This window comes from Andrographis paniculata, unplaced genomic scaffold (assembly GCF_009805555.1).
Source record: "Andrographis paniculata isolate CXL003 unplaced genomic scaffold, ASM980555v1 Contig83END, whole genome shotgun sequence".
Lineage (NCBI taxonomy): Eukaryota > Viridiplantae > Streptophyta > Magnoliopsida > Lamiales > Acanthaceae > Andrographis > Andrographis paniculata.
The window spans coordinates 729,740-744,033 of record NW_026137621.1 but is presented as its reverse complement, the minus strand read 5'-3'; the positions used below and the strand labels follow the sequence as shown (position 1 = coordinate 744,033).

Sequence of the window (14,294 nt, the reverse complement as noted above, 5' to 3'; positions counted from 1 at the left end):
AGCTGCTCGCCCTCGCTTGGAGGTCCCAAATTTCCCAAAGACGTGGTCTCGGAATGTCGCTGGCGGAAAACATACTTTGCAATCCTCACTCCATCAACACATGCCAAACGATGTTCTTCCACTTCCAACCTTGGGGCGGCGGATCATGGAGGGAGCGTGTGTTTGGAATGATCTTCCTTCATTTGATGGCAACTATTCGTACGTGGCCGGCTATTAGAAATGGGCGGAGGATGTGCTGGATCGATGCGAGATTCAACTAAAGAGAGGATGCATTTACAATGCGGTCTATGCTTCCTTGTTCTCCTACGACTATTCTCCGGAGATCGTGAAGGCCGTTTGCGAGGCGTGGTGTCCCAAAACCAACACCCTTTTGACTGCCGCCGGTGAAGTATCGATCTCTCTCCGTGACTTGGCGTCCTTGGCGGGCCTCCCTATACTCGGCTCATTTTACGAAGAGGTGGTACCAAGCGCAAAGGAGCTATATGGCAGTAAAGAGGATAGGAAGCTGGTTCCCCGTTCGTGCCGGTACCTGTTGCATGCCTATCACCTTCTTCGGAGTCGTGACAAAGGTTGACGTGGCGTCAGTGCAACCGACTGGATTTCTTTTTGGTACAAAAAGACCGTTAAATACGAGCGTCCTCAAATTCGTCGCGGCAAGGAGTCTACTCGTTCTTCTCGGCCTGACACGACTTACAATCCTACCGGAGAGATTGGTGCCCACGAGGCATGGTCGAAGGCACAAGAGTCATCTTTTGCCAAACTCAAAATTGGACGGGAGCACCTTCAGGAGACTTTTCTCGCATCGTTCATTTCTTGTTGGCTTTGCATCTTTGTGCTTCCACTCGACGATGTTGGTTTGATACGTCTTTCAACTTTCAAGATGGCAAGTGTCCTAGCGTCGGGATTTCCAGTAAGCTTGGCCATTCCAGTCTTAACCAGTATTTATAGAGGGCTGAACCAGATCGCGGATTCATCATGTCCTGGGAAAGTTCGGTCGACAATTCCTCTCCATTTTTTGACCGGATGGATCGCTGAGTATTTTCAGACCCACTACGGCGTGTGGAAGGGAATCCGTGGTCCGGGGATGGTGAAGCACTCCGGGGCTGTTAGTGCTCGTGCGTATAGAGCAGATGTTGCATGCCGAAAAATCTTGCGCGGTGACTACTTTCGTTGGGCTTGCACCATGATCACGAAAGACTTCAACGTACGGTTTGTTGATGACGGGAAGCGCGAAGACTACGAGCAAGAATACTTCATCTCCATTCGCTCTTGTTTTCTGACTTTGCGGGATGGATTTCGATGCTTCATGGAGCCGTATAGTCCCCACCGTTTTTGCCGTCAATTTGGTTTTTTCCAAGAGATTCCCGGAGTTCTTTTGAAAGACGTCCGTTGCTGCGCTTTTGAGGAAGGCTATCAACATTGGCACCAAAGCACTTACTTAAAATCTTCAACCGAAGTTATTCTTCCACGCATTCCTGCGATTCTGAGGGGATTTTCTTCCGACGTATACAAGAAGTGGTGGACTCAAGTTTGCAGGTCTTTCTTGGATGAGTATATCCCGCCGGTACAAAAGACCACCGACCATACCAAGCCATCGGATAAAGCTCGAAAAATGCCGCTACTTATCCCGGGTGTTCCTGAGAGGAACAATGGAAATTCAAGTACTCCCAATGTCGATTCTTCAAAGCGGGTGGTACCTTCTATCTCTGAACGAAGCAGTAGTGAGCATGATGTTCATTGGAAGCGAGCTCGTCGAGATCCCCATATCATCAACCCGTTAAGTCCTCGTTCGAGCCGACACCATTCTTCGAGCGATTTCGCGAGAGAGGTAACTTCTATCTCTTTTTTTTCTCTCTCTTTTTTTTTTGACATGATTTATTTTTTTTTATCCCTTTTTTCAGTTGGAGCAAAGAATCACGAGTATGGATGAAAAGATGGCGAGCCGAGATTCCATTGTTGAGATGATTGGAGAAAGCAGAGGTGTTTGCAATGAGCAAGTAGAGGATTCTCCAACCAAGCCCATAGTTGTTCATTCCGTTGTGCCCGCAGTTTCAGAATTCTATGGTGCGGATTTTGTGAAAGGGATCCAATGCGAATATATAGGAAAAGTATGGTCGGATCTTCGGGGTAAGCTTTTGAGGACACCAGCTCGTTTGCTTTCCTCGATTAAGGACGAGGTTGACGTAGTGCTCCAATCAATGAAATGCTTTCAGTATTCTGACATTTCTCATATTGAGGACCGAGTCAAGGCCCTTTTTGATGACGCTGCATCTTTTGATGAGGCATGTTCTGACTCGATCGACGCCATATCCTTGGCGGCTCGTAACCAACAGATTTCCGAGATCAAAGATCGTTTGTCGCACCTTGAGACGAGGCATGTTGAGGAGTGCGAAGCTATCAAGGAGTTAGAGGGGTGTGTGGAGAATATTGACGTGAAGCTTCGCTCTTTACAAGAGCAAAAAAAAAAAAAGAATATTTCCCTTATTAAGCAACGTCAAGGAGTTAATGAGAATATCACCATTTAAATTGCTGAAGTCAAGGATGAACTCGCCGCCGCAGAGATCCCCGCGCAAGACGAAGAATACTTAAAAAGCTTAGAAGAGTTGTTGGATATTAGCAAAGAAGAGTTGTATAATCTTAATGTTTAAGATCAATTTGTACTCTTCATTTTGATTGCCAATCAATAAATTTAAATTCTCTCTTTTTTTTATTATTTTTTTTCTCGGGCATATTTTTTTACCTAAATCCTTTATTATTATTTATTTATTTATTTATTTGACTGAACTTGAAGGTATATCTCAAGCTGCCTACGTACCCGGTAAATGGATCAAGTCATAACGTAGTTCAAAGCAACTTGAATTTGCTTTTATTATTATTTTGCAGTTTATTCTCATGCTAAGGAGTCTTGATTTGATTTGAAGGTCTCACGCATAATATCTTTTGAGGAACCTCCCATTGATTGGCCCTATCCGGAGTCCGTCTTGAGATGACAACTTGTATGCACCATTTGTGTAGACCTGAGTGACGACGTAGGGTCTATCCCACTTGGATAAAAATTTATTTCCCGAACGAAAGTTGATCACAATGGGCCTTCTCACAGCAAGAACCAAGTCCCCGATTTGAAAGGATGGTGATTTGACTTTTTTATTGTAAGCTCGAGATAATCGTGCTTGATAACACTCCAGTCTTTGTTGAGCTTGTAGTCTTTTCTCGTCGAGAGCCTCTAGCACTTCGAGTCTTAATCTGACATTTTCTTCGGTCGTCAATTTTTCCTGAAGAGCAATCCTTAGTGAAGGAATTTGTTTTTCCAATGGGAGGACAGCTTCGACCCCATATACAAGTGAGTACGGTGTCGCTTGTGTTGGAGTGCGGAATGTAGTACGATAGGCCCACAAAGCTTCACCAATGCGGTCATACCAATCTCTTTTTGATTTGGAGACATCCTTTTTCAGCAAGTTACAAAGTGTTTTATTGAATGCCTCTGCTAGTCCATTTGCCGGTGCATAATACATAGAGGACTTCTTTTGTTGGAAGCCAAACTTTTCACAAAGCTTGTCGATGTGAGTATTGGCGAAAGATCTTCCATTATCAGTGATGATACACCGAGGAACCCCAAAACGGTAAATGATGTTGACTCGTATGAAGTCAGCTACCGTCTCCTTTTTTACTTCTTTCAAATGAATTGCTTTTGCCCATTTGGAGAAGTAGTTAGTTGCGGCCAAGATATAGAGATGTCCAGCGGACGACTTTGTGAGTGGTCCTACGACGTCCATGCCCCAGGTATCAAATGGCCACGAAGCAATAGTTGGGTGCAATGGTTCCGGTGGTTGATTGATAAAGTTAGGATGAAATTGACACGGTTGGCATCTCCGTGCAAACTCTATACAGTCTTTAACCATGGTTGGCCAATAATACCCCATCCTCTTTATTCGGAAGTGTAACTTTGGGCCAACTTGATGAGCTCCACAGATTCCGGCATGAGTTTCCTCCATAGCTTGTTTTGCTTGATGATTGCCGAGGAATCGAAGGAACATGTTGTCGAACGACCGACGATAGAGTATGCCGTTGAAGTAGGCGTAGCGTGCAGCTCTTCTTCGGATATCTGCTCGTCTGCGCGGGTCACTCGGGAGCTTGTCATATTTTAAGAAATCTAATATTGGTTGCCGCCAATCTTCTTCTTCTTCTTCAATTTCAAACACCTCGATGAGGTGATTTACTTCTTTTTCAACACATTCTTCTTCTTCATACTTGCAGAAATCCACCCAAACTTTGCGTATCGGAATATACACCTGTTGATCTGGGATGGATAGAGTCGATGCCAATTTAGCCAGAGCGTCAGCTTGCCCATTCTCTTTCCTTAGGACATATTCAATAGAGACATCCCCGAGCAACTCAATGAGTGCCTTAGCATACTTTAAGTAAGACATTAGTCCTGGTTTCTTCACTTCAAACTCTCCAGTGATTTGATTTACAACCAGCTTGGAATCCCCGTATACTTGAAGTTGGCGTTGCTTGATATCTACCGCCATTTTTAGGCCGAGGAAGAGTGCTTGATACTCAGCCACATTATTTGAACATTTTTCTTTTAAGGCAAAAGAGTATGGAAGGACTTCTCCTTGTGATGTGACAAATATTACTCCGGCTCCAGCTCCATTTTTGTGTGATGAGCCGTCAAAATACATTTTCCATGGTGGGGTGATTTCGAGAAAAAACGCGTCTTCATCAGGGAAGTCGTTAGACAACTCCCACTCAGCGGGGATGGGATGATCAGCAAGGAAGTCAGCCAATATTTGTCCTTTTACAGCTTTCTGTGGTACATAAATGATTTCGAATTGTTGCAGCTGCAGGTACTACCTCGCGAGTCGATCAGAAAGGACAGGCTTTGACATGACATATTTCAAGGGATTTGCTTTGGACACCAACCGGATAGTGTGCGCTTGGAAGTAATGCTTCAACCTTTTTATGGCGAAGATGAGTGCCAAGCATATCTTTTCCACCGGTGAATAATTTAGTTCATTTGGTGTCATCATTCTACTGAGGTAGTAGAGGGTATTTTCTTTCCCTTTATTGGCTTCCTGTGCTAACAAGGCTCCAACTGAACGTTCTTGTTCAGCGATGTAAAGCGTCAACGGATGTCCAGGAATTGGGGCTGTCAGCACTGGTGGCTTTGTCAAGTAGTCTTTGATACTTTGGAATGCCTTCTTGCATGCTTCATCCCAATGGAAAGGCACTCCATTCTTCATGATTCGGCTGAAAGGTTGACATCGTCCAGCGAGGTTAAAGATAAATCTTCTTATATATGCTAATTTCCCTTGTAAGCTTTTTAGCTCGTGGATGTTACGAGGCTTAGGCATTTTTGTGATGGCATCTATCTTTGCCTGTTCAATCTCAATTCCACGACTATGGACAATTAATCCGAGGAATTTTCCGGAGGTGACTCCAAAAACGCACTTGAGAGGATTCATTTTTAATTGGTAGCGCCTCAACCTTTCAAAAACCTTTCTTAAGTCTTCCAGGTAATCTTCTTTTCTCTTGGATTTGACAACCAAGTCATCAACATAGCACTCTACATTTTTGTGTAGCATGTCATCAAAGATCTTTTGCATTGCTCTTTGGTAGGTTGCCCCAGCATTTTTCAATCCGAAAGGCATAACTTTGTAACAGTAGATACCTTTCGGTGTACGAAAGACGGTTAACTTTTCGTCTTCAGGCGCCATACGAATTTGGTTATATCCAGATGATCCATCCATAAAAGAAAGTCATGTCATGTCGTTGCATCAATCATCAATTCAGTTATGGGTAAAGGAAAATCATCTTTTGGGCATGCTTCGTTTAAGTCCCGGAAATCCACACAAACTCGGATTTGTCCATTCTTCTTCTTTACAGGCACGATGTTGGAAATCCATTGGGGGTATTTGACTTCCCGGATGAACCCCACTTTAATGAGTTTTTTTACTTCATTTTCAATTTGAGGGATGAGTTCAGGACGGAATCTTCGTTGCGCTTGCTTCACAGAGCGAGCTCCCTTCTTCACACGTAGATGGTGGACCGCAACTTTCAGGTCTAAGCCGGGCATTTCTTTATATGACCAAGCGAAGACATCTTGGAATTCGTTGAGAAGTCGGGTGTAGGCATTCATATCATCCTCACCCAGCTCTTTGCTGACATAGACAGGTCTTGGGTGATCTTCATTTCCCATGTTGACTTCTTCTAACTCGTCCACTGCAGGTTTGACCCCTTCTTCAAGCGCGGCGGGTGCATTTCCTGCATCTTCTTCAATCATTGTCTCTTCTCCCCCTTCAGTGATGTAGCAGGATGATGCAACACTTTCTTCATTATCTTCTTTGGGTTTGGTGAAGACAACGGTTTGCCATTTAGCCTTTAAAACTTTACCGCAATGTATCGTCATTTTTGTTTGACGCGTCATGCGGGATGGAAAGCGGCTCTTGATTTCTTCATCCATCTCCACATATTTTGTTGATGTGGAATTCGTCTTGTTTTTCTCTTTATTGATCTTTGGTCCTAACCTTGTGAAGACAGAAGGTTTTAGCCTCTCGAAAACCGATACTCTTTCATTCTTCCCCTTTTGAGGTGAATTGGAAGACAAAGTCTCGCTTTCGGTGATATGATGATTTGCAGCCCTTTTGATAGCGATGCGTACGGGAGCTTGTGGCATGTACCCAAGACCAGCCCTCGAACCTTAGGTTGTCTGTGGTGGTAACTTTCCCAGCAGTGATTCCTCAATTGTATTATATCCATCTTTTGTGAGACGTTTGTAGGCTTTTGGGCCAAAGCTTTTGTCATTTTACAATCGCACAGCCTCTATTTTTTCTTCTTTCCCATTCCTTGTTTGTAATGGGGAGATTGGGTTGAGTGGGGTCTTCAGAAGAGTCAAATCTTTCAGAGGCTCAATTAATGAGTCTGCAGAACCTGAGGCAGGTGTTTTTTCTTTATCTCTTAACTTTGCCCCAAAGTTTGGTTGTGGTGCTTTGACATCTTCATGTACCTTGGATTTTTTTGCTTCTGTAGAGAAATATTTGGCGTCGGCAAAGTGTGACTCGGCTTCTGCATATGGCTTTGTGTCTCCGAGAACTTTTTTTGTCACTTCATTTTGAGTGTATTTGAAGCATTGGTGCCACGTTGATGGAACTACACCATTCTCATGTATCCATGGTCTTCCCAAAAGAACGTTGAAAGATGTCTTTGCGTCTATCACGTAGAACAAAGGGTTAGTTTCCATTTCATCGATTAACAGTCTCAATCTTATGGTGCCAAGTGCTCTTTGCCCCTCTTGATTGTATCCATGTATTGTTATATGACTCTCGAACAACTGATCTACTGGTATTCCCAATTTTTGCAATGTGTATAGAGGAAGGACATTGACTGCAGCTTATCCGTCTAAGAATATCTGGCTAATCCTTTGTTCATGGATATAACCCACGACCAGTAATGGACAATTATGGGGTTTGGATCCTAACATCAAATCTTCATCAGTGAAAGTTATCGTGGCACATTCTTCACTCGATTTGTCTCTGATCGCCTTGCCACCTTTCTCGGTAGTGAGGTAATATGATTCTTTGTCTTTTATGTCAACTTCGAGAGAACCGAACATTATTGAAGTGACATTAACAGAAACAGAATCGTCTTCAAGGGTGATCTTTCCTTCATGAGCCAACTCCATGACTTTGTCTTTAAAGATGAAACAGTTATGGATGGGATGTCCTACGACACGATGGTATTTGCAGTATCTTGGGTCATCAACCTTTCCAGCTTCCTCCGGTCTTTTTGAATTCGGAAGTTCAATGAGGTTTTCTCTGAGTAGATCGTCAAAGATGCCCGAGAAGTCAGAATCCAGGAAAGGATAAGTTTTGGATTGCAACTCTTTAAGGGTTGGCCTTGGCGGTCTTTCTGTCTGAGTTGATTGTCTTTTCCTTGCAACTTCCTTTTCTTTACTTTGGATCTTCATAGGTGCTTTGGTCGTCGTTTTTATGGCCAAAGCTTCTTTTCCGAAAGAGTTGATAGGGGCGTTGTTCCCCTTCTTTACGGCATCATATCTTTCGTATCTTTTTGCTTTTGAAGATTCTTGAACTGGTGGTCCGTGCATCCCGCTTGAAGCCATACTTAACCCCATGTCATGAGCGCGGGTAGCAAGTTCTTCGAAAGTGTGGGGTCGGATCCCTTGCAGGATGTATTTCAACCCCCAGTGCATTCCTTGGACGCACATCTCTATACCGGAGGCCTCAGACAACCGGTCTTTGCAGTTCAAGCTCAGACTCCTCCAGCGGTTGATGTAGTCGATTGCTGGTTCATCTTTCCATTGACGAGTATTGGTGAGTTCTGTCATACTGACGGTCCTTTTTGTGCTGTAGAACCGGTTCAAGAACTCGTACTCCAACTGCTCCCAACTGTCGATGGAACCAGCCTCCAGTTCGATGTACTAGTCGAAGGCGTTGCCTTTTAATGACCGTACGAACTACTTCACCAAGAGATCGCCGTATGTCCCAGCGTTGTTGCATGCTTCCATGAAGTGTGCCACATGCTGCTTTGGGTTGCCTTTGCCATCAAATTGTTGGAACTTTGGCGGTTGATATCCCAACGGCATCTTGAGGGCGTCGATCCTTAAAGTGTAAGGCTTGGCCATACATATTTGTTGGCCTTGAACTTCCTTTTAACTCCCTTTTAAGAGCTCCTTTGATATACTCGTCAAGTTGGGATAGATGAATGAAGGAGTTAGATGATGCTTGAAACGGCATTGGTCCCGCCATTTTTTCTTTACCGTGGCGTTGATCCATGGATGTTTCTGCTTCATTTTGGGCCTCCGAAGCATTCTGGTTGGTTGGTTCTGGCTTGTCCAATTTTGCAAGCAGTTTTGCGATGACATTGTCTTGTTGCTGCTTGTGTTGAGACATCACTTCAACAACTTTGGCCAGTGCAACAAGTTGGTCTCCTATGTTTGAAGCGTTCGTGGTCATCACCGGGGCATAACTCGATGCAGTCGAACGAGTTGCAACTTTTTGAGGGGTGCCCGGTGCAGAGGTACTCTTGAAGCTTTCATCCACCTCATAGAGTGAGTTTTGCTCTGTGATTTTCGGATGTGCATCCTCGGAAATGACAGTACTCTTTTAGCCATGCTTCGTGTCATCACTCCAGCATTCGTTAAAGCATTTGAGGTTCTTGATGTAGTAGCAGTGACTCATTTGGCGGTGGCGGCTAGAGCAGCAGCTTTCGACACAGCATTAGAAGTCTTGATTTTCTAGGAAGCCATTGATCGTTTGAGACTTCGACGGAAAGAGAGATGAAAGGTAGAGTTGTCCCACTGGGCGTGCCAAAAATCTGTAGACAAAAAAAATCGTGTTATATTTTTATAAACACAAAATCATACAAATTACATTTAATTTAATATATGCGGGTCCTATTCTCTATTTGGATCATTTGATTCTCTCTCTGAGTCAATCTGTTTTTCCAATTTGGATTTGGGTGGCTTCTTTGATCCGAAGGGATTTTGGTCTTCGGTTTGACTTCGCCGGCTTTTGGGAGACTTTGGTATCCGTGTTGGCGATTTTGATCGTCAGCTTTGGATTGATGCCTCCTTTGGATGATCCGACGGAATTTGATCTTTGAGGGGGGAGATTTGGTGTTTCATAACACTTTTGGCGGCGTGTTCCGTTGACTTTTGGATCGAAGAGGGCCTGGTTTGCGCCTTTTATGAAGAACGCGACGAACATCTTGAAGCTTTGAGAGCGGCTTTGGAGGCTCTTCCTTGGCTTTGATGGATTCCTCGATGGCTTTGAGAGCGGCTTTGGAGGCTCTTCCTTGGCTTTGATGGATTCCTCGATGGCTTTGAGAGCTTTGATCCTTCCTCCGGCTTGGACATACGACGAAGAACGTTAAATTCATCGATTCGCCAACCAATATTGGATCATTTGTCCAAATCGGTGACTTTTCGACGAAGAACGCTTCGAAGGACACGAAGACAATGAAGAACATTGCAGAGAGTTTACAGAGACTTACCCTTGCGCGAGTCTTCAAATGAACTTCGGTGTGTCAAATGAACTGGCCATGACTCCTATTTATAGGAGAGGGTGGCCTTGGCTTCCTTTTCGGATGGTGCCACGTGAATGGAAAGATTTTATAATCTTTCCTTTCCCATCGGATGCCGTTTTTCATTTTTGACGGATTTGATTGTGCACCTTCCTTTCTCGCCAAAATCTTTATATTATTGCCTTTTTTGGAAGATATTAATTTATATACTTCCTTTATTGACAAGATCTTTATATCATTGCCTTGTTTGGAAGATATTAATTTATATACTTCCTTTATTGACAAGATTAATTTATTTTGCTGCCAAATTTATTATGGCTCTATTTATGCACGTAATATTTGTACGATATCTTCCATTTTAAACAGATTTTTGCATTAATGGTTGATATTTATTGTACAAAAATTAACATATGTGCATAATTAAATACCATATATTTATATTATTGGAATTTTTTATTTTCTTACAAAATACATGATATTTAATTTACTTTAGACATTTAATTTTTAATGCCTACAACATAATATAAAAATTTTAATAAATTAATTATTTGATTTGGCTTAATATAAAATATTTTAAGAAACTACCATAAAATATAATACTTTATCAATACAAAATATATGACTTTGTTTCTTTGGCCGTGAGTTTGGGAAACTCACGGTGTTGTTACCGTAGAAGCCTAATTAAGCGCAAAATCATCTCATATGAGACAAAATCTGAAACCTACATAAATAGGTTTTAACTTTTTCAAAACAGATAAATATATTTCAGTCTGCACATCCGTAGTAGAACTAATTAACGATTTAATGCAGTTATAAATTATAATTTAATTAAATATATATAATATTTATCATTTTTTAGAGAATAAAATTTTATATAATATAAATAAATAAAAATATTTAATTATAATTAATATAAATTAATACTTAAATTGCACTATTATTAATTATATAAATATAATTTATTATACTTTATATCATTATATCATTACCTATCAAATCAATATCTTTCAAAATCGGTCAAACAAAAACAAAACCTATTAACTCAAAGGAATACGTCTTACCAAAATTACAAAAAATTTCAAATTCAATCCAAACCAAAACCAAATCTTCCCAAACTAATACTAAGAAACACACATATATCCGTCTACTTGTTTATTAAATATTTTGAATATTAATAATGTATATATAATACAAAAAATATATGAATAGTACACTTTACCCATTTAAAAAATTAGTTAAACGATGATAATGATTTTTTTGTAATAATATATATACGTTGTAAAAATAAAACTAATTAATTAATTAATTTCGGGCAAACTAAAATGATAAATTAAATAGATTCAAATGGAATATTAAATATAAATACAAATATAATTATATTTATTTGATCCAAAGACTAATTCTTTCCATCGCAGGTGTGAATTGACTTATTTAGATCCTCATTTAACATACCTAAAAAAAAATTAAAATTCAATTTTCTTTAAAAGTTAAGTGAGACGGACCAACTTTCGGACTCAACTCAGTTTCACAGCTCTAGATTTATTCCATCCATTTGCCTTATTAAGCAAGAGCGTGCGTGGACAAAATTTATTCATTATTTAATACGAAAACATTCAATTACACAAGTCAATAACTTTGAAATATTAGCATGTTGCCACAATTGTTTGTTTGTAGGGCTTGTCGTCGAATTTTTGGTTTAAATATTAAAATTTTGAATTGACATTAAATAATTATTTGTATTTTCAAATAAATGAATTTTTTACATTGAATTATTTGCAGTGGTAAAGATGTGAAAAAAGCCTTTTAAAACAGATATAAGCCATCTATCGAGGATATTTTATGAATTGAGTCATTCCATCACACAAGAGTTACAACTTTTTTTTTCTCCTTTTTATCTTCCCAAACCTCTATTTTTGCATTGCAAAGTGGTCTATTGTATAACTGTTAAATTCTCCTAAAATAAAGTTATTATTTGAAACGATCTCTAAAAACATCTCATTTCATATGCTTAGGTATGGAGAATTGTGTTAGTAATATAAAAATAATATTGTGTGTCGAATTATTAATTTTTTATGAGTTGATAAAATATATTATATATAGTGTTAATGTGTATATATTATATTTTTAATAATATTTATAGGAAATTGTTACATAAAAAAATATACTAAATAAACAAACCCTGATATTTTAAGTATGATTGATGTTATATTTTGAATGCTATATTAAATTTTAATATGATATAATTAATAATAAGTCAAAATTTAATTTGATATTATTGTAGTAAAAGTTTTTAGGAAGAATAAAAACCCTAAAAACAAATATATTAGGGCTAGTTTACATATATAGAATGGATCCACTTGAGCCTTGTCGTGGCTTTGGTGGGCTAAGCAATATAACATTATAATCCAAGTAATTAAATTTTATATTTTATTTGATTTTAAATATATTTGGTTGATTATAAATGAAATATATCACATAAAATAAAATTGTTGCAAAAAAATACAATTTGCAAAACAAAGTGGGGTGGTTGCGTTTTTAAAATTTAATATTTCCGTATGTGCATAAATATAAAACCCTACATTCATTATACATACATCTTTTACTTTCTTAACTATGTTCCTTTCAGCTCTTTCTCTGATAAACTCTCTTGTTTTTCAAAAACTTTCTTTACGAGAAAAATCCAACAATTTATGTAGTTCAGTTCATGGTAGGATCCTTAATCCCAATTTAATCATTGTATCCTGGAAAGCAATTGGTGGCAGACCGAATTTGCTTCTGGGAATTTGCGTGCAACGCGAGGCTCGAATACAATTTTCAATACGTAAATCAAATATGTTATTTGATAGGATCTTTTATTAAAAATTCTGAATTTCTTCTATCTTTTATTGGTAACAATCTCGCAACGAAGTTTGTCCATTTGCTAACTCTTGATGGCAGACGAAATCCAACACATTTGTGATAAAATCAAGAGTGTCTTGAGACAAAGCTATGATTGATACCATACGCGATGGGAGTAATAGAAATCTGAACGACGATGCTCAGATAAGTACGGTGCAGACGGGGAGGAGAATGAGGAGGTGAATTCTAGAGCGTCTCCAACTCTGGTCCCTTTTGTTTCCCGATCTGAACCATCCCGCACCATTGGTAGGCTGCTACCAGGCGTGAGGCGGCCAAGAGGACTGCTGCAGAAAATACTGGGAAGGCAGCATACGGAAAGGCCTTCAAGACTGCGATGAATGAGGCATAACCCATTGCAGTGACCTCCAACCAGCGTGCAGTTGGACTGAAAAATGACATTATGTTGATGCTTATACAAGATAGCATGTTGTTGTTCTGCCTCATCCGCAACGTATGGTTGTAGGGTCTCATGTGTCTTTCGAATAATAGCTAGAGGACTTAGAGGGTTTACAACCTGTTTCTATTGTAGACTATATGATGCAACTTATTGTTGCTATTTTCAGGCAGCTTGTTTCTACGTCGGTTGCGAAGTCAAAAAATTCAATGGGAAGAACTTTAAAATGTGGCAGCAGAAATTGTTTTTCTATGTTACACCGTTGAATATGGAAGACTAGTTGACGGAAGATGCACTTGTTGTGCCCGAAGAATACTCGGAAAAACATAATATACATATTCTAAAAGCTTGGAAATTCTTAATTTTATGTGCAAAAATTATGTACATAACGGTTCAAGAGACTTACTGTACGGTGTTTACCAATGTGTCATGATGGCTAAGAAGCTATGAAAGACGTTGGAGAAAAATTACATAACCGAAGATGTTGGTACAAAGAAGTTCATCGTTGGATGATTTTTGGATTTAAAGCTGGTAAACGAAAGGAGTGTTACGAAGCATCTTGACGAGTTTCCACTGATTCTGCATAAAATCCAAGTTGAGGGAACGAAACTGAGTGATGTCTTCCAAGTGACGACGATAATGAAAAATTACCGCCTAGTTGGAGTGATATCAATATTTATTTAAAACAAAAACAGAAGGAGGTGGACATGGTTAGACTGATCAATCATCACCAAACCAAAGAGGAGCATAGATCAAACCTGGCAAGTTGAAAACATTTGATGCTCGAAAGAAAGCCAATGTGATTCAACACAAAGGCCAAGGCTCTCGTCTCAAGAGTGTTCCAAGGAACAACGAGCAGCTTGAAAAGTTTGGGAAGCCTGTAGAAAAAGGCAAGAAGAAGCTAACGCTTTCTTGCATAATTGATAACGAAAAACAAAATCGATACGTAGCTTTAAGGAAA

At 39.8% G+C, this 14,294-nt stretch overlaps 1 protein-coding gene across 1 annotated transcript; it reads right to left on the bottom strand.

The window, feature by feature from the left end:
• Positions 1 to 2,924: 2,924 nt before the first annotated feature.
• LOC127241630 (uncharacterized) lies at positions 2,925 to 5,717 on the bottom strand. Its single transcript, XM_051260774.1, has 3 exons — positions 4,878 to 5,717; positions 4,218 to 4,808; positions 2,925 to 4,130 (listed from the first exon to the last, which is right to left on the bottom strand). The coding sequence occupies exons 1-3, from the start codon at positions 5,715 to 5,717 to the stop codon at positions 2,925 to 2,927; spliced, it is 2,637 nt and encodes an 878-aa protein (XP_051116731.1).
• Between the last annotated feature and the right edge of the window lie 8,577 nt (positions 5,718 to 14,294).

Bases quoted from the DNA above. Each gene is read 5' to 3' on its own strand.
- LOC127241630 (XM_051260774.1), bottom strand. From the start codon at position 5,717: ATGGCGCCTGAAGACGAAAAGTTAACCGTCTTTCGTACACCGAAAGGT. The intron at 4,809-4,877 runs GTCCTTTCTGAT...TATGTACCACAG, and splicing joins AATATGTCATGTCAAAGCCT to AAAGCTGTAAAAGGACAAAT. The intron at 4,131-4,217 runs GTAAATCACCTC...AAATATGACAAG, and splicing joins AAGAATGTGTTGAAAAAGAA to CTCCCGAGTGACCCGCGCAG.